At 40.6% G+C, this 20,048-nt stretch overlaps 1 protein-coding gene across 1 annotated transcript in view; it reads left to right on the top strand.

The window, feature by feature from the left end:
- The window catches only part of LOC137169129 (protein unc-13 homolog B-like), a 202,162-nt gene that overhangs the window by 52,731 nt on the left and 129,383 nt on the right, over nucleotides 1-20,048 (top strand). The window contains exons 4-8 of the mRNA XM_067572132.1: nucleotides 1,867-1,984; nucleotides 4,515-4,638; nucleotides 7,503-7,576; nucleotides 8,395-8,452; nucleotides 9,855-10,068. Of these exons, the coding sequence (XP_067428233.1) occupies nucleotides 1,867-1,984; nucleotides 4,515-4,638; nucleotides 7,503-7,576; nucleotides 8,395-8,452; nucleotides 9,855-10,068 (588 nt within the window). The remainder of the gene's footprint in view (nucleotides 1-1,866; nucleotides 1,985-4,514; nucleotides 4,639-7,502; nucleotides 7,577-8,394; nucleotides 8,453-9,854; nucleotides 10,069-20,048) is intronic.

The following is a 20,048-nucleotide window of genomic DNA, read 5'->3' as shown; positions in this document are numbered from 1 at the left end:
TAAAACAGTGTGGTATCAATTTAATAAAGGCCTTTCTAAAAAGACTGAGAGATGATTGAAAAGATGTCACTGATGCTGCAAACCTGAAATGAGCTGAAATGAGCTGAGGGGCCTTGACTGCAAAAGCCTGGTCATCTTTATATATTAGACTTATAAAACTTTAATGTCCTCCAACTGGCAATTTATGGTACAGCACAGAACATAGAGACACATTAAAAGCACATCAGATAAACAAAAACAACAATCATCTATAACCACCATCATAAATATCATCACAGTCCAAGCAGGCATTTAAAGTGCATGTCAATAACTGTGTACCAACAAGTGTAATAAAAATAAATAGATATAGAGTATATTGCACATCCCCTGCGTATCCATGTATTCCACATCCCCTAGTCCATGTATTTCCTCAGACTCCCCATGGCTACCGCAGCTTGTTTAATTGAGTTATTACTGAGAAAAAAGTGTTTTTTGCTCAGCTGGTTCTGATCTTAGGGTATCTATACCTCCAACCAGAAGCGAATGGCTGGAACTCCACTAAAAAGTGGATGGGATGTATCCATGCAGACCTTTATCTGCCCTCTCAGTCAACCTGGTCAGGTCCAGATGCTACAGGTCAGCTGGCTGCTCCCACATAATTTTCCCACAGGTCTTCACAATTTTTCCTAATTTGTTCTTGTGAGAGATTTTGGAATGTCCATACCAGCATACAATACAATAACAAAGGTTATTCCCAATAAAAGATTTGTAAATTAGAGTGAGAGTTTTGTTATCAATATTAAAATAAATACCATATATTTTATTATATAATACTAATAGGTGTTAAGAGGCAACTATTTTGATAATTGATTAATTGTTTGGAGTAATTTTTTTAAGAAAACAATGTCAAAATGTGTAAATTATAGCCTCTAGGGTGCAACCTTTGTGTATTCGGAAATGATAGGGGAGAAAAAGTAAATATCAAGTAAAACGAACCTGTTTTGATGTCAGCCTCGCCACAAAACATCAGATCCACCACTGCCCGCTAAACTTTCATGGTGCTTACATTTGCAATAAACTTAAAGAAAACACATCTTACTTCTTACCTCACATCTGGTACAACATCGTAGAACCCACAAAAATGTTCAGAACATTTTCAGTGTCACCCAAATATCATCACATTTACATGACCTGTAGCTAAATAAGAAATTGATTATTATATTCATCATGTTATTATATGTTTTTAAGAGTAGTTTGTGCAGCTGCTCTTGTACTTTCTGCTTGTAGAGGTTTGTCAATGATTGTTTGAAAATTGGTTACCAGCAGTTACATGCAACAAACTACCATTTTCAGTGCATTGTTGCTACGGTACCTCTCCCTCCATGACAACAGCTGTCGGCACCTATACATTGCTATATACAGTATATATTGTATAAACACACTTTAACAGTAACACCACATCGACTTAAGGCATTTTCTATTTGCTGTCAAGGAGAAACATTGCATGTTAAAAGCAATTTAATAATCCACAGCTTTCATATTTCATTAAATGTTTTTCTGTTCTCCTCTGCTGATTGATATAACACAGCAACAGTTCAAACTACAAATAAAGCTTTTGCCCTCGTAAGCAGTCTGTGTCAAGTCTGTTGTTCCTGGGAAACATCTTCCAGCTGACAGGAAGGGATATGTTTTACAGATTCAGTTTACAGATGGAGAAGAAAATCTTGGTAGTATCAGTATGAGGGGTGAGAGCTACTGTGACTGAACAAACAAAGAAACCGTAAAAAAAGAGTCTTTAGTTTGAGACCTTTTTGTAATTTTTGGTGCAAGTTTTGAACTTTTACATTGTATGAAATGCAATTAATGTGTGTTTGTGTGTTTCTACAGTGAGATCAGTCATCTGGAGTCAGGTCTGGTGGTGGAGCTGTGGAATAAAGGTTTAATTTGGGACACCATGATCGGCACAGCGCTGATACCCCTGGACACCATTCGACAGTCTGATGAGGTAATAACACGAACACACTCTTAAGGCCAATCCGCACTAAAAGCGGTTTAAGAAGACATCTGTCATTCACACTTCTCATGGAACAGAAACACTTCCATTTCATTAAATGTGTCCAACCACACTGACTCCGAGACATCCCAGGACCCCTTACGTTTTTTTTACACTCTGAGTTTATTTTTTTCTCTTCTGTTGTGTTTAGTGAAGCACATAGAGCTGTTTAAATCACACAAATCTCAAGCTGTTCATATGCTCTAAACGTATTTATATTGATTTGTCGGCTCCCAGTGTGCCTATGAGTTTGCTGGTTTCGCTACAGGCTGATTCACATTGCCCGCTACAATGGGCAGGGAGATAAAATCGATAAATACAAACACTGTTGATTTCTTCCTGTGGAGCCGACATGAAACTATTTCTGTTCAGTAAATTTTATGCTGTCAGACAGCCTGGTGAAGACAGTTTGGTTGCCCACTCAGCTCAGCTGCTGACAAACAGCTGGTTAAGTGGACAGAGATGTCTGAACGCAGGTCTGAGTCAGTGTGGATTGAACAGATAGAACGTCTCAAAAGTGCTTACTGGCTGCTCATGTCTTGCTTTCTACGTGAATTCCCAGTTAAGATTCCCAGATTTTGGAAAGAGGAAAAACATAGCTGCACTGGAATATATGGGCTTAAGGGTATAAGTCTCTTGAACCTCTGACCTCACACAACATCACAACTGGGTGTGGTCAAGCTTTACAAAGTGTGTAAAAAGCATGTTGTCACTACTTGCTGGCATGGCAAACATGACTTTTGGTCTGGGTGCAGTTACTCTTGAAGGGGGTCACGACTTTGTGTGTAGACTCCAAAGTTATGTTGTTTCCTATGCTGTAGTTGACATGCGCCTCCTCAAAAATGTAACTACACGTCGGGGCTTTGGTGATGATGAAGATGCTCATAGAGAGCTGTTGAGAGTGAAAACAACTTGAAGCAAGCTGAAGAAAGGATCTGTTGTCTTTTCCTTTTCAGTAACACACAACAGCCGTGAAATACAGTAAATGAAGCAACATAAGTACGGCAACTGCATGGAATAGTCTCATATTCACTTATATAACAAAGCAGACCTTCCCTTCATCGATGTAACACAAAGCAGATGAATGACTGTAAACAGTTAATTTGGAGAATGTAATTAAAGAATGATATGTCTTAAAAAGTATTTGTTTATGAGTGATGCTGTTGCACTATCAGCAGGTGAAATCCACAACTAAAAGTCCAGATATTTACGTAAAACCCTTGTGTCAAGTCTAATCCAGCTTTATTGTTGTTATAAGGTGAACATTAGACACAAGACTTGCTGCTGTGAAATCTTTTCCAGTAACTAGAAGAAAGAAAAACAGTAGTTTTTTTTCATTGTGCAATATGTTTTGAATATTTTTATCTATCAACAATAAGACATGCTGTCATTAGCCATGTTGGCTAATGGTAAGAGGAACGTCCCATCATTACAACTTGGGAACACACATTCTTTAAAGATAGTTATTTCCATTGCTAGTAGCCCTGTTGTCACACCTGATAAATGTATATATAGTCCAAATTAGCTACTTTTATCATGTTAAATAATTGCATTAATGGTATAAATGTTAGTATTGGATTGATATTGTGCCTGTCAGAAACTCTTCACATCTTCTTCTCCTGGCTAAATTGTTTTTGCACTTCAGCAGCTCTTATTTACAGTTTGTATAATATGACATGAGTGTGACATAAAGCTCCACACTGTTAGTTGCCTTTTTACAAATAATACATTATGTCACAGTTTGCCCCACAATTACTACACCATAGAAACACAGAGAAATGATTGAGTGGTTTGACAGTTAACCTTTTCCACCCTGCCAGCTCTCTCTCTATTAGGCTGTTGTATTTGTACTCATGGATGAGCTTCATGATAAAACAAAGTCAAATTTAATATATGCAATATATGCCGTGTGCTTAGGCTACTCGCGCACATGAAAGCCCTCAAAATAAACACACAGACTCAACTTCCACCTACCTTATTTAGTAAACACCATCTTTACCTGTCATGAGTCTTAAAAAGCATTCTCACAGGTTGCTAGTTAGAAGCAGTTGCCATACTGTGCGCTGTGGGCAGCCTTGTCTTGTCTCATCTCGCCTCTACACCTCATTACTTTTTCTGGAGAGTTTTAAAGTGAGGCAGCATCGCCTTTGTAGTCATTAATAATACAGCCCCAAATGTTTGACTTCTCCACTCAGTATGAACCTCACTGCCATTCTATCACTGTCTGAACTGCCGGTGTTGCTCCTCACCTCTTCATCTTTTCAACTTTGCTGTGTTTATTGATTGGTATTCCTCCACAGCCGACCTGTGACCTCAATTTCTATGTTAATGCTTGATTCTCAATGAGTAAATGTTTCTGTCTCTTTCTTTTGTTCTTTATGTCTGTCTTTTCTCTGTGTTTTGTCTTCCTTCTCTCACCATCTTGACTTCTCTCTTTCTCTTTCTCCTCATCCCTTGTTTTTTTCTCTGTTTCTCTCTTCAGGAAGGACCAGGAGAGTGGGCGTCTCTGGACTCTGAGGTATTAATGAGGGAAGATGAAATCTGTGGTACCACCAACCCAACCCCACATCAAGTGCTGCTGGACACCCGCTTTGAATTACCCTTTGGTATGCATATGTACACAAACTCACATTTACGCAGTTGATTATATACAGAATTATATAGTATACAATCTACAGTCAGAGCACAGCCTCAGATCCTCAGACAGGGCCCTTCTGGCTCTTCTTAAGTCCTGGTTCAGAATTAAAGGTGAATCTCTCTGGAACTCCCTGCCTGAAGATCTGAGATCTTTTATATTGACTCTTAAAATGAATCTTTTCATTAATGCTATCACACTGTTTTATTTTCAACATGTCCTATCAGTGTTTTTATTATTGTTGTTTTAATGTTTAATGTTGTTGGTAGGGCTGGACGATATGGACAAAATAAGATATCACAATATCTTTGACCAAATACCTCGATATCGATATTGTGATAATACCATAGGGATGACTACTGGTGCCAAAAAATCACACGCAAATACTTAGCCGCAGAGCCAGAAAACAACTCATTCACATGTAAGATAATTGTGATGTTCTCATCTGTCACTTTTCAAAATCCCAATTTTGTCCCTCACACCTTTGCAGATTAAGTTTGATTCACTCACTAAAATCCCTCTAAACTGTGCAGCTTACGAGCAGTGCTTTTTTTTCCTTTATTTGCCCATGGTTTTGCCTCTCAGGTAGTCCTAATTTATCTGATCTGTTATTGATGGTAGCCTGAGGGGAAGATCCGCAGACACTACTTAGGGGTGAGAAATTACTGTAGTGTCTGCATGTTTCTCGGAAAAAGATAATTCAGTCTGTTGGCGGTGTGTTATAATGCTCTAAAATGAAGTAAAAATTTAGCATCAGTCAAAGATAAAACAAATTATGTACATTATCAGGTTTTTGAGTATGGTCAGTGCATTAATAGCATTTGTAATTTCACATTGTACTGTATACAGTATGCTCAGTAGTTTTTCTTGTTTTTTTGTTTGTTGGTTGGTTGAAGAACCTTTGACCTCATTGTCCCACATCAGGTTTGTTTTTGAGTGGGAATTAAAACAAAATGGGCAAAAAGGACAAGACAACTTTTTCATGGTAGCTTTTAACTTTTAGTAAAATGTCATCTCGATCAGTTTACTTGAACTTTGCAGAATTCACTTATAACAACAAGAACAGTAAAATCCTTTCCATGTGTATTTTCTCATGCGACTGGTTTGTAGCTTTGGAGATTTGTGATACAATATTAACAGCAAAGCAGGTCAGGTTTCATCACTAGAAAAGTATTTCTGTATTCCTTCAGACTTCCATGAAGAAGCTCTATATGTTAGAGCTTATGGAAGTTCCACTAGTGTTCATTCACTTTTTATGAAGGGTTTTGTCATGGAAATGTTTTGGTTGCCCCAAATATAGTCCTAAATATTCTTTTTATTTCTCGAGTGCAACCATCTAAATAGCAACATTACATTAGACCACTTTGTTTCCTCGGTGTCTCAGGGAGCTGTCTGAAGTGTCTTGGCTCTTGTTCTCTTCGAGCTGCCTCTTCCGTTCCCCATGCACTGCCTGGCTCTCTATTCATCAACACTCACCTGATGTCAAGATGGCACTGGTTCATGCTGCTGTACAGTCGTCCTGACACAAAAGCCAGGGCCTGAAGATAAAGATAAGATAGTAGTTCTTGCAGAAATCCCCCTTAAAAAAAGTTCAAGTGTTTGACATCCAATTCACTAGGGGAGTTGCATCTTTTTGATCACCACTTATCACAATGAATAATACTGAAAAACACAAAGACTTTCACAAATGCATATTTAAAATTGAGTCTTTTGAAGTATCCTTAGTATCCTTAGTATTAAAATACTATGTAATCTATGTATTCTTGTGTAAGGTACTAAAGTTGTGTTAAATTGAAACCAAGCTGTGCTTAGTGTGTTAAAAGCTGTACATAGAATATGTTTGAATATAGTAAGGTTATACATTGAATGTATTTTTGTGTAATTATACAAAAATAGTATATTATTTTAAGTATATTTGAAGCATTAATGTTTTTGTACATGTATTTTAAGTCTATTAAATTTGAACTAGTAGTGTATTCCATTTAAAATGTAAATATATACATATGTCAAAGGGTCTTGGCAAACTTTCCACTGTTAATAACACTATTAACAACATTAGACACAAATTAACATTTAACAGGTTTAGATTTGAAACTTTAAAATTATTATAAGTGATTACACTGTACTTACAGTATATTAATGACTGACTAGCTAAAACTGAACTTTGACACAATACATAAAAGTCAAGTCAATTTTATTTGTATAACTCAATATCACAAATTTGCGTCAGGGGGCTTTACAGTTTGTACAGCAATGCAACATCCTCTGTGCTTAGACCCTTGATGTGAATAAGGAAAAACTCCCTACTGCACTATATATATACTACACTATCATTTAAATGTGGAAAACAATACAAAACGTCAGGGTTTCACATTTTCTTTTTCTCTTCTTCTACCCCGATTTACTTCTCTTTCTCTGGCTTTCGGGGAGGACATGTGAGGCCCCCGAGGTGGTTTCTAATTCTATTTTTGGGAGCCCCAAAAGGAAACCTCCTCATCAGCTATTAAACAAACATGAATATAAGATGGGAGCAAGTCAAGCAGCGTGGATGGGATAGGATGAGATGGGACAGGGAGCGTGTCGGGGCAACTGAGGAAAGGGTGGGGCTACAGTGCCTGTCGGCTGTCATTTCTTTTTGCACTTTGCCTCACATTCTGTGTTTTGCGCTCTCTCTCCTCCATTATTTACTTTCTCTCTTCGTCACCCCTTCATCCTATCATCCCTCCATTCCGTGTGTGGGTATTTCCACCACTTCCCCTCTTTCATAACCCACATTTTCTCTTGCACTCTCCTTCACATACTTTCCTCTTTTGTCTGTCCAATCTACTTGTTCAGACATCCCAGAAGACGAGGCTCAGTATTGGACTAGTAAACTGGAGCGAATCAACACCATGCGGATACATGATGAGGTAAGTTTGCTAATAGTCTGCTAATAAGTTATGAATTGTTAAGCTGTTACAGATGTTAAATGGCAGGTCATTCAGGACTATCAAAGGATATCTTAATACTGAGAGAACAGTGGGGAATCCCAGCTGGGACAGACTTCCTTTTTCTTCACCTTGAAGGTAGGTTGCTGGGTAGAAGGTCTTAGCGTGGTAATACGAACCTTTGATCTTACTTAAAAATAAATTTTACAAACAGGACAGGATAACATCACTCTGATTCTGAGTGTAAAACATGTGAATCATAAAAACTTTCACCTGCCATGCATTTATTGTATCCTGCATCCATTCAAGCTGCAGAAAACCATGTACAGAGGAAGTACATGACAAGTTACTGTACCAGATCACACTCTGTTACTTGTGGGAAAAAAAGATAGCAGCAAAAATGATCTTATCTCTTAAGTTTTGTTTTCATTTAAATCTGTATATGTTTTCAAGAAATGTCAGATGGTTTTGTGCTGTCTACATGATTGCTATTGGGTTTTATCTACACAATGTCAGACTACAGTCTCTATGCTTTTGAGAGCATCCTCTTCATTTATTTAGTTTTACCCAATATGTCACATTGTGCACCTTTCAGTGATGTTACAGTTTGTGTTGACTCTCTGCTGCCACCTGATGGCAAATAATGGTTATTACAATACAGATTATCCACACAATAAATACTGTGCTGAGATATAACTTTTTATAATAGTTATCATTTTCATTTATTAGTCCTTCGCTGACCCCCCTTACATTTTCTCTTTCTCTACTCTTTTTCTGTTTTAATTTTTCTCTTGTAACAGTATCCACTACAGGAAGAGGTCCAGAGAAGACGAATGGCCTCTGTGCCCTCCCAGTGCTGTAAGTATAAAAGTAAACTGTTGGTTAAACCCATTCATGACATAACACTTTCACATGTAAGTTTATATGTGTTTGTGTTTCTGTGTTTTGTGTCCATTGCACAATGATGACTTCTAATTTGGGTTAAAAAAATACCTAAAGAATACTTCAGTCCTTCTTATGTTTTATGTGCAGAGAAAGACATTTCACATCAGCTGCAAGCCAAATGCTGATGTATTTGGGCTATGACAGTACATTAAACCTACTTATATTGAATGATGATTTGGAGTCCCCGCTAATTTCTATAAAATCAGGCTTGATGTTTGTGTACTGCAGAAGATTTTTGGATGCAGCGGCTGCTGCAAATGGAACGTTTTTCATTGACATTTGGGGAATTTCTTCTCTTTGCAACTGTTTTGTTGTGTCACTGTTCATCACTCATACTGTACTATGTAGAATTACCTATACCATCACATGAGTTCTTATTCATCTCATACTGGTATTACCATTCCTCATGTCCATCAAGCCTCACAGATTTGGCTGTTTTCAGTCCCATTACATGTTACATAATCATTTGGCCATCACCAGTTATAGTCACTGGTTTGGTTCTTGAGTAACAACGTTCACTTTTCCTCCTGAATTCTTTAAACACTTGCTACTATGCCACCAGGCAGTTGGAGTTATTTTGGATGGAGTGACCAGCAGAGTACGTAAAGTGGTTATTTTTTTTTTGTTTTGTTTTGTTTTTTTTCCTGTGACTTGTCAGTGTCTTTTGCATGGCATGTCGCTTTGCTCCTTTGTCTTTTTCCTTGTGCTTTTAATTAAGGGCCTCTGCATATTTGGTCTGAGTCCTTTGTTGTTTTTTCATTTTTGTATCTTCCTAATGGATCAAAAAACAAAACAACTTGTGTGTGTGTGTGTGTGTGTGTGCCTGTTTTGTTGACATATTTTGTGTGGTATTTGGAGTTCCATTTTTTTCTGGGTCTTGAAGCAATATCTTTCTGTAAACTTGATGCTTCTGCTCTTTGTATTACATGCCTTCTACCACAAGAGTGAGCTATTTGTCCAAACATTTCTGACTCTGACTCTCAGATTATATCTCAGTTAATTTACTGAACCTTTGGCTCCATCCTCAGGAGGAATTGTTGAGAACAGTTGTGGACTAATTGGCCAGTTCAACTTGTTAAGAGTCACACTTTACAATAGCATGTCTTCAGTGCAAAAGAAGTGTGGAAGCAGGATAAACTGGATGAATGAAGTTCATGCAGTAATGATGAGCAGTCCATCACATTAGACAAATAAACGAATAAGAGCAGAGTATTATCTGAAAATATACAGGAGTTCTTATAGTTAATTTATCATGTATATTTTGAAAGTTAAATATTTATCATATATTCAACAGTTTGTGTTGTTTCTCCTCCAGCTTTTGACGACCATGATAGTGCAGTGGATGACCGCGATAGTGATTACCGCAGTGAAACTGGCAACAGACCTCCTCGATTCCACAACACCTCCCAGACAAATTCATCAGTGCACCAGTACCCTATAGGACGCAGGGTGCAGCATCAAACCCTCTCTAGAGAGTCTGACTCAGTACAAAGCTATGAACTAGACTATAGAGAAATGAGGGGGCCCAGGTAAACACACACCCACTCACACACACACACACACACAGACACACACACAAACAAAAATCCAACTCTCTGTTCTCATCATTGCAGCACCACTTGAGAATGATATGCCCATGGTACCTCTGTGGAGCCAAATACATGGTTAGAATCCATGAATAACAATAAATGCTCCAAATATATTTTTCCATTGGCCTGAATCAAAAAGCACTCAACCTAAGATTCTGAAATAATTTGTATCCGTACATATGTACACTATGAAGAGCAGAAGATTCCATTGATAGATCCTGAAATACTTATTTCTAAAGAAATACAATGCCATCATTAAAAAGTCCAATTTTAAAGCAGAAGTGGCACAGCCATAGATAGCTGTGCTCTGGCATATTCAACACCTGTAGCAAATTGGGTGTCTATTTAATTTAACACTGTTAGTCCATTTCAGATTGTCATATATAGATATTTTCATCGTGTAAACAATGAAATTGTGGGTGTTGCCATGGGAAACAAAGTAAACACACTTTTCACTTTTGTTTTTTGTTACTAATTTACTTGGTAATGTTTTTTTTACTTACATATGAGTTTTTCATGTACACTAGCAACATCACAACTATGTGATAAAAGAATAGGCACCATAAAATTTTGCACACTATCAAACAAAATACTTTTCCTTTCATGTGTGTACTTGGCTTTTTTCAATTGCTGCTCTATTTCTTTACTTGCATGAAGACTTTCTTTGCACGATCTACTATTTTTGAATCATGTCTAATGCTTAATTTATTTCTTTTCTTTTCTTTTCTTTTCTTTTCTTTTCTTTTCTTTTCTTTTCTTTTCTTTTCTTTTCTTTTCTTTGCATTGTGTTCCACTGCTTCCTGCATGGCACTATTTTTTTTACTTCAATGCAGGCAATCAAACAGTAAGGGTAGAGTAAGAATAATCCCTGTTGACTCAGGTATGGGTGTGGAGGATTGGGAGAGTAAATATAAAGTGCCTGAGTCAGGTGTCTTGGATGATTATTTGGACGCTGAGCAGAAAATATGGGAGGATGAAGATAAAAGCATCATCTACAGGATCAGTGACAGCCCTTATGAGTCCAAAGGCAGCAGGTTCTATCAGACAGTGGAGTGTGATGCACTCTCCCCTGAGGATACAGAGGAGCCAAATGGGAGGCCACGTAGACAGAGGCGTGGCTTTGGTAGTGGAGAAGTACGATTAGTTTACAAGGAAGCCGGCAGCTTTGAGGATGAATCATCCCCTCCTGAAATTGATATAATTCCTTCTGTCAAACAGCTACGACAGCAGACAGACACAGAATGTCTTCTTTACAAGACAAGACTGTGGGCCAAAACTGCTTTAGAGGACACACTTGAGAGCTATGCAGCTTTTCGTGAGGAGGAGGCTGCTCGGGAAGAGGCTGCAAGGATCAGGGTGAGGAGAGAATATGGCTCAGTTGGTTCAGATGAAATGCAGTATTCCTTCGGATCTGAGGAGGAACTGGAAGAACTGACATTCACTGAGGGGGATGCTAGTTATGAATATGAAAGTTACTACTATCCTAGCAAATATATGCCTTTTGGTGGACAAGGCTATTCGAGCAAAGGGAGAACAGGTCGTGGACAAGATCCAATGTTGTCTCCTGTAGAGGAGCCTAGTGATGAATATGTAGATGCAATGGATGAACTTCAGTGCTTAGTTCACTCAGTATCTGAATACCTGGCTGTAAAAGAGGAGGAGATCAACAACTATGAATCAATGCCTACACCAATTAGAAGAAAACTACCAGCACTGCCAACTGATGCAAAAGTTGTGCAACCTGGGGACAGTGGGACTATGGCTACTGAGGAAGGAAGTGCCACCAATGAAGTAAAACCTGAAATTAAGGAGGACAGCACTGTTGAGCAGGGCATAGCTGGAGTTAAGAATGCCATGAGCTCATTATTCAGCACAATCACAGGGTCAAAGTCTACCACTGACACAGAAGCTTCTGGCACAACTCCTTCCTCCCAACCACCACAAGCAGACTCTGGTCTTTCAAAACTGCTCTCTATGATCCCCAAAGCTAGTGCTGAAGCCACAGAAACCTCTGGTACGAGTGCAACAGATCAACCTTCCTCCCAGGCATCAGCTCAACCTGAGTCTGGAATTTCAAAGCTGCTTTCATTCATTCCCAAAAGTGGTGGAACTTCCCCCCCGGTAGCCATAGTTCCACCTGCCTCTCAGGAGCCCCCAACAGAAAAGAAGTTCTCCCTTCAGTCTCTGATGCCTTTTCATTCCTCTGAATCCAGTCGGCAACCTGAAGCTGATCAGGCATCAACAAACGTTGGTACAGAGGCACAAGGCAGTGCATCCACTGCTAACCAACCTGCTTCTGGGTTTGAATCCATGTTAGGAAGGCTAAGTCCTTTGAGATTTTTTTCCAGTGCACCCCCATCTAGAGAGCCATCACCTCAGCCATCAGAGCAAAGAAGTGCATCTGCTGCAAGCAATGAATCCCAGCAAGGGTCTGGAAACAGAGCCGTGAGTCCCAATAGAGATGGCTCACAAACAGAGCAACACTTATCAAGTGAGACAAGACCAGGTTCAGGAAGTGGATCAGTTGATCTTTTGCCAGATACAGGTAGTGGATCAATTGAACTTTTGCAAGAAACGGGGAGTGGGTCAGTAGAGATTCTTCCAGAGACAGAGTCATCTGGTGAGCTTCCTGATATTCAACAAAGAAGAACTCCTGCATTACCTGAACCAAAACCTGAAAGCAGTTCAGAAGAAACAGGATTCTTCAGTCCTTTTAAGAAATCTCTCTCTACACTCATATCAACAGTTCCTCCAGAAAACTCCTCGCAGACTGACACTAAGCCTGCAGAGGAGTCATTTTTAGGCAGCAAACTTAAACTCCCTTTTTTCTCTGCTGAAAATGTTTCCACAACAACCCCACCAAAAGCAGAAGGAGGCATGCTTTCAGGGATTCTTAAGTTTGCATCTGGTGAAGATGCCAATGCCCCACCAAAAAGTCCATCCCCCAGCCCTGCAAGAACTCCCTCTCCAAATCGTGCTGCACTTCTTGAAAGTGTACCAAAAGGAAACACAGAAACTGGCTGGTTTTCAAACCTATTTAAGGTAGCCCCAAGTGAACCGTCTAAAGAACCTGCAAAACCACAAATGACTCCCACTGTGACGTTAACCAAACCTAGTGGTCAAACGGAGCCACATACTGAACAAATGGCCCCCGAAAACACAGAGAGCACTGGAACAGAACAATTGTCTCAAGAGCAAACACTGTCTGATAAAGATCCCCAATGCAAGACAGATGTCCAGTCTGAAGCAAATGTCACATCTGATGATCAAGGTCCTCCTAAGCCTGTGGAACAAACCAGATCACAACCACAAGCCTCACAGCCCCAAGGCATTCTTTCTGGATTGTTGAAACTAGGATCAACAGAAGATGTATCCAAGAAAGCCCAGGAAGGAGATAGTCAGTCTCAACAGGGTGGGCTATTTTCAGGCATATTTTCATCACCTTCCCAGTCTTCTTCCCAAGCACAGCAGAATTCTGCCACCCAACAGTCAGGAGGACTGTTGTCTGGATTTTTAAAATTTGCCTCTGATAATGTTTCTGCTCCTACAAATCAGTCTACATCGCCAGGAGGCCAATCAGGCCAAATTCCAACTCAAAAGCAAGGACAACCTACTTCTGCACAGCCACCCACTGGAGGACTTTTATCTGGGCTCTTGAAAAAAGCAACAGACACAGTGACTGGATCTCAGCCAACTCAGTCCGTTCAAGAGTCCCAACCGGATGCGGCTGACCATACAGCAAAAACTGAAGAACCTGAACAAAACTTAAGTCAAGGGAACACTCTTCCTACTCAGTCAAAATTAGGTTCAACTGAAGCCCTGCCCCCTGAAAAAGGTCAACCTGACCAGCAACAAAGACAACCTGTAGCCTCAGATCAACAACCAAACCAACCACAACAGCCAGACCAAACAACACAAAAACTACCTCCAAAAGCAACAGCAACAATGCCACAATCTAGTGGATTGTTTGGGGGGTTATTGAAAGCCACAGAAACCGCTTCCCAGCCACCCAAAGGACCTACACAATCTACACAACCGAATCAACAGTCAGGTAACATGCTATCTGGACTTTTTAACAAGATTGTGGAGCCTAGTCCTACTCCATCTCAGCTGCAGTCTGAACCTGGTGCTCAAGAGACTAACCAAAAACCAGCACAGCAAGCACCCCCTCAGCAAGGAGGCTTCCTTTCTGGTCTTTTTGGAATTGGTCAAGACTCTGCTCCTGCAAACCCAGCGCTGCACTCACAAAATCAGCAACACAGTAGCCCATCTGGGCACCAACCTAATCAGCAACCAGGCAATAGACAAAATCTACAAAGGCAAAATCAAGTCCCTCCCCAACAGCCACCCAGTAGTCCCGGGGGGATGCTCACTGGATTATTTAACAAAATTGCAGATGCAGGAACCCCACAGTCTACAGTAGGTAGTCAACCAGAGCAACAGGCACAAAGAGCAGGCCCTAAGACAACCCAGCAACCACCTAATCAACAAGGAGGCTTCCTCTCTGGGCTGTTTTCAGCAGGTCCCACTCCTCCAGCGCAGCAGCAATCTGTTAGTCATCCAAACCAGCAGCAACCCCAACAAGGTAACAGACAACCACTGCGGAGGCAAAACCAGATACCTCCACAACCTGCAACCTCTGCACCAGAGCCACAGCAGGGTGGACTATTGTCGGGGCTTTTCAATAAATTAGCATCTACTGATAATGCACCACAACAGCCCACCCCACAGCCTGGGTCTCAGCAAGGCAATAAATCAAACATTGTTGGATCTCGTCAATCTGCAGATCAACAATCGTCTCAACCAAGTCAACAAGGAGGATTCTTTTCTGGTCTGTTTGGTCAAACATCACCTCAACAACAGCAACAGCCAGGCAAAGTGGCAAGTCCTCAACATACAGCAACAGACCAACCTAATCAAAGCGGAGGCTTGCTTTCAGGTATTTTGAAGCTTGCATCTGGTGAGAATGTACCACAGGAACAACAGTCACCTCAAACTGCTCAGGTAGTTCAACCATCTGTTAAATCAGGGCAAAATCCAGACCAGTCTGAATCAGGGGGATTATTCTCTGGCCTGTTAAACAAAATTTCAGCTAATGTGGAACAATCAGCATCATCCTCTGATCAGGTGAACCCTCAAACAACACAGCAACAACAGCAGCTGCGTGCAGGACAGGGGCGTCCACAAATTCAGAGAGCGAAACCAGTGGAGATGAATTCCTCCCAAGATGTGGCCACAGATAAGGACTTAAAAGGTCCAGCTCAAAAAGGTTTCCTTTCAGGTCTTTTTAGTGTCACAGAGGAGCCATCGACAAAGACAGAGCAGCCATCAACCTCCCAGCTTGGGAAAGAAGAACCAAAAACCAGTACAAGTAGCACGTCCCCTGGTTTGTTATCAAGCATTTTCAAAACAGATCCCAGTGACAGCAGCACTTCTGCTCCGAAAAAGGAAAACGAAAAAGGCCTTCTTGATCGTTTGCTACCAAAGAGTAAGGAGGATATCTCTTCAAGTACAGCAACACTCACAACTACTGCTGTTACATCTACTCCAGTTGTTGATACCAAGAAAGAACCTCCACAATCGCAGGTTTGGCAAGATCCTACAATTTCCCCAACTCAAGGATATCTTGAGGAAATTCAACGTCTCTTGTATGGCACAGCAAATGAGTATGGTTATAAGGATCTTTTATACAACTTTACAGAGCATGGTGTTATTCCACCAGAGCTCTATGAGCATCAGTGTCTCATAGAAGCTCTTCTGTGGCAGCAACTCAATGATTATGCCCTTGCTGAAGCCCTTGCCACTCAAGTTCAGGAACGCTACCAGGCATGCCAAGAGCATATAATACCCACGGTTAGAGCACCCCAATGGGAGAATCGTATATGGTTAAATCCTAAAGAAGTTGACATCAGTGACTTCAATGTACCCTCACATCCTTGGAAGGATGCTGCTGCCCAGCTTTTTGAGAGCAGAAATCGCTTTCTTGAGCCAGATGAAGATCTGGTTTTGTTTGACATGAGTTGCAGAGACAAGCAATCCTGGAGCAGCTGTGACCATTTGAATGATCTTGATAGGAACACAAAACCTTGGATTGTTGGAGGTAGTGGTCTAAATCTGTCCATGGGAAAAACAAAGACACGGTTAAGTAGATGTCAGTCTCTAACAGAATGTAGTGTACAGGAATTCAGCAAAGTAGTGGAAAAAAGTGGTGCTGGTAACGATGTAAAAGTTGAAGACTTTAGTTTGAAATCAGCAACTGAGTTTTTAAAACAACTTGCCACAAAAAAGGGTCCAGTGGATTTAACACGTGGTGCTATGGATTTAAGCAAGTCTGCAGGAGCTACAGGGGATGCGGTTAATGAAATGCTTTTTGAGGATTGTGAGTGGTATCAACAATGGCTTTCACTACTGGAGCAAGGGTTGTGGTGGCCAGCTGAAGCTGGGGACTGTGGATATTATGTGTATACAAATGAAGAATGTATTTATTCTCTTTTAACTGACAGAGCTGGTAGACACCTTTATGCCTGTGCTGCACCAGATGATGTACAAGCTCTAGGAAATATCACTGAAAATATTGCAAACATTCTGAAACAAAAAGAAAAGGACAAAGTGACCCTTTGTGGTTTTAAAATCCCCCTTTGCACCGAAGATCAAGGCTTTTGGATTCCAGGCCAGCAACCAAACAAGTCAGTGCTTGCAGATGCACCCATAGACCTAACTTCTGCCCTTAGAAAAGGTGAAAAAATAATGAACATGAATTTGGAGAGCTTCTCTCAAATGTTTCAGGAATCTATATCTTCTCAAGCAGAGCAGCCTGTAGATTTTACTGCGTACAAGCTTAAAAAGGTCAAGGTGGGATCAGTACAAAATAGTTATAGTTGTCACGAGGAGCCACTGGAGGCAGCTGATCTTACATTAAAGTCACTAAAAGGGGGACATGGAGGGCCATACTGGAAGAATCAGGGGATAAAAGATGTGCTTACATCATCACCTGCACCTTCTCCAAGGAGCTTTTCAAAACAAATTTCTCCAAAAAGACATTGTCCAATTCCTGAAATTAGGATTGGACATGTAGATGATACATCTGCAGACCAATTTAAACAAAAATCAAGCTCCATATTTTCAGCTATTGGAGGAATCATTCCAATGTCCTCTAAGATGGATGCAAGTACAGCTGATACACTGTCTTCCTCAACATCTGCTGCATCAGTGTCTAGCAAGGTTTCAGAGACTTCAAAAAATTCCAGAAATCTTCCAGGGACCCAACCAGCTTCAAAGATACCAGGACCTATACAGTTGGGGAGAAAACTACCTACACCACCAGCTACCACAGCATCTTCAGCTCCTTCAACACAGGCAACTTCTGTTAAGGGTTTACCCACTACATCTACTACTGTGCCTTCTGCTTCCCCACAGAGACCACAGCTTGCAAGGCAGCCATCTCAGGCAGACAAACCCAGAGTATTATCACAAGCAAATAAGACTACAGGCACAGGGATGTGTGACATTAACAAAGTCCGCCATACTTCAACAGACCAAACATCCTCTCTGTCTCAAAAGCAGCCACAAGATTCATCTCAGGAATGTACACCAAAGTTACATATACTGAATGACAGCTCAATGACGTATAATGAAACCTACCTTTACAACAGAACTCATAACTTTGGCACTCCTATTGAACCTCGCAATAAAGTCCTAGATTTTTCTGCCACAATTCATAAAAACAAAAATATCAAACAAAAAGATGCAACAGATGCCAATGTAGAATCTACACAAAAAGATGAGGTTGTTGACTTTACAAAGTATAAGTTGAAAAGGTTCAAAGAGAAAAAGCAGATGGATACTGAGGCAAATTTGGAATTGACTAAGACCACAATTGTGGTAGATCTTACTAAACAGGCAGAGGAAGATGAAGTTGAATGCCCTGACTTAGAATATCCCACAGTGCAAAGTCCAAGAGTTCCAATTCTGACAACAGTTTCTTACACCAGCAATAGGCCAGTTGATCAACATACCAAATCAGAGAGAAGATCATCCAGTCCAGAGGTTAGATTTGGCCATACACCCCCTACAATTCATATCCAAAGACCACCAGCCTCTCACAGTACTGCTTTAACAACTAAGACAAACCAAACTGATTCTACAGCCTCTGGCAAATGTGCAAAAGACATTTTGTCAAAACCTTCTCTTACATCATCAGATAAAGTAGCAAATAATTCTGACACTAATGTGATCTTATCAGAAACAAGAAGCCCTTCAAATACTCATATTTCTAGTAAAGTGTCAAGTCTCAATGCAGGTCTCAAACAAACTGCAAAAACTGGATCACCGGAACCTGTACCCACCTTACCACCGGTAAGCCCTATTATGAGACAACAAGTGGAGCCTTGGGAACGGCAGTTGAATTCTCCATTTAATGTGCCTCTGCAGATGCAGCAAAGCTCTCCAATAGTTACAACTGGGTTTAAACAGCAGATTATTGTTGACAGTAAGAGAGCAATTTTTACACCCCCTTCCTATCAATCTACTGGAAAGGCTCAGCAACATCAGGAGACCACTGCACCAGCAAACTCAATTAAAACCATTTTAGATATGTCTGCCAAGACAACAAACCTGCAGACTCATCAAATTGTTATGCCATCAAAAGATCCGGTCTGTGAGGTGCTGCCACTGACAAAGAGAAAACCATCAATCTCTGAGGAGGCCAACAAAAGTCCAAGTCATCATGAATCAATTGACCTGTCATATAGAGAAGAATCACCAGAGCCTCAGGGACAAACAACAGACTATAGTCATTGTCCTCCGGTTGAGGGACATCATTCTCATACTATTAAGTATGATCAAGTAAAATGCTCTATTAAGAAGGAGGATACTTCATCTGATAGGAGGAGAGCATTGTTACCACGACAGCTGTCTCTTTTAGATAGGTCCACTGAATCCCTTGAAATTTCGCAGCAAGTCACAGCACCAGCCAATACAGTCAAGGCTACATTAGACATGACTTCAAAATCTTCTGCTAAATTAAAAGTAGTGGTTCCGGAAGTAAGAACAGATGACACTCTTACTGAGGCTATACCACTAACAAGAGGCAAGCCAAGTCTCCGTGAGCTTGCACGAAAAAATTCTGTTGGTGTACCATTAGTCGTTGATATCCCTTCTCAAGAGCCTCTCTGTGACTTTAAGATGAGCTCCCCTGCAAATGCACAGCAGGGCTTTGAGATTAAGACTCAATGCCACTCAGATTCAATTCTATATCAACAACGATCTCATCAGAGTGGACCTGGTGTCTTTGCCCAGTCAAATCATTCAACTTCACAGTTGTCTTCCACTGTTCAAACATATCAGACATCCACTTCAACAAAACCTGCCACAGCTACAGCACTGGATATGTCACCCAAGCCATCCCAGGCCACATTGGGAACAACAACGCCAGAATCTGATTCTATTCAGAGTGAAGCAATTTCACTTGTTAATAAGCCAAGTGCAAGAGCACTTGCTAGAAAAGATTCTGTTGGTATGCCTCTAGTAGTTGAACCAACACCACTGGAATCGACATGTCAGAGGCAACCTCAAACAGTGATCCCCGTGCAAAAACCCCAAACCTTGGATAGAAATATTGCCTCTGTTCTGCATCAACCACTTGCCAGCTGTATGACAGTGCAGTGCTCCAGTGTAAGTGAGACCAATGGTGTGTCACAGTCCATTATCCAACCTTATCCACTCTTGACAGCTCCCGCAAATTCTGTTAAAGGTACGTTAGATATGTCCACAAAGGCATGTAAATCAGACACAGCACCATACTATTCAGATCCAGTGTCACTTGTAAGGACAAGGACATCAAGCTTTGCATATTCTCAAAGCGACTCTGTTGGTGTTCCACTGATTGTGGAAACACACCCCTCCCAAGAGCAACCTAAAAG

The sequence above is a fragment of the Thunnus thynnus genome, chromosome 2 (assembly GCF_963924715.1).
Source record: "Thunnus thynnus chromosome 2, fThuThy2.1, whole genome shotgun sequence".
In the NCBI taxonomy this organism is placed as follows: Eukaryota; Metazoa; Chordata; class Actinopteri; order Scombriformes; family Scombridae; genus Thunnus; species Thunnus thynnus.
This window is presented reverse-complemented; position numbering and strand designations above follow the sequence as displayed.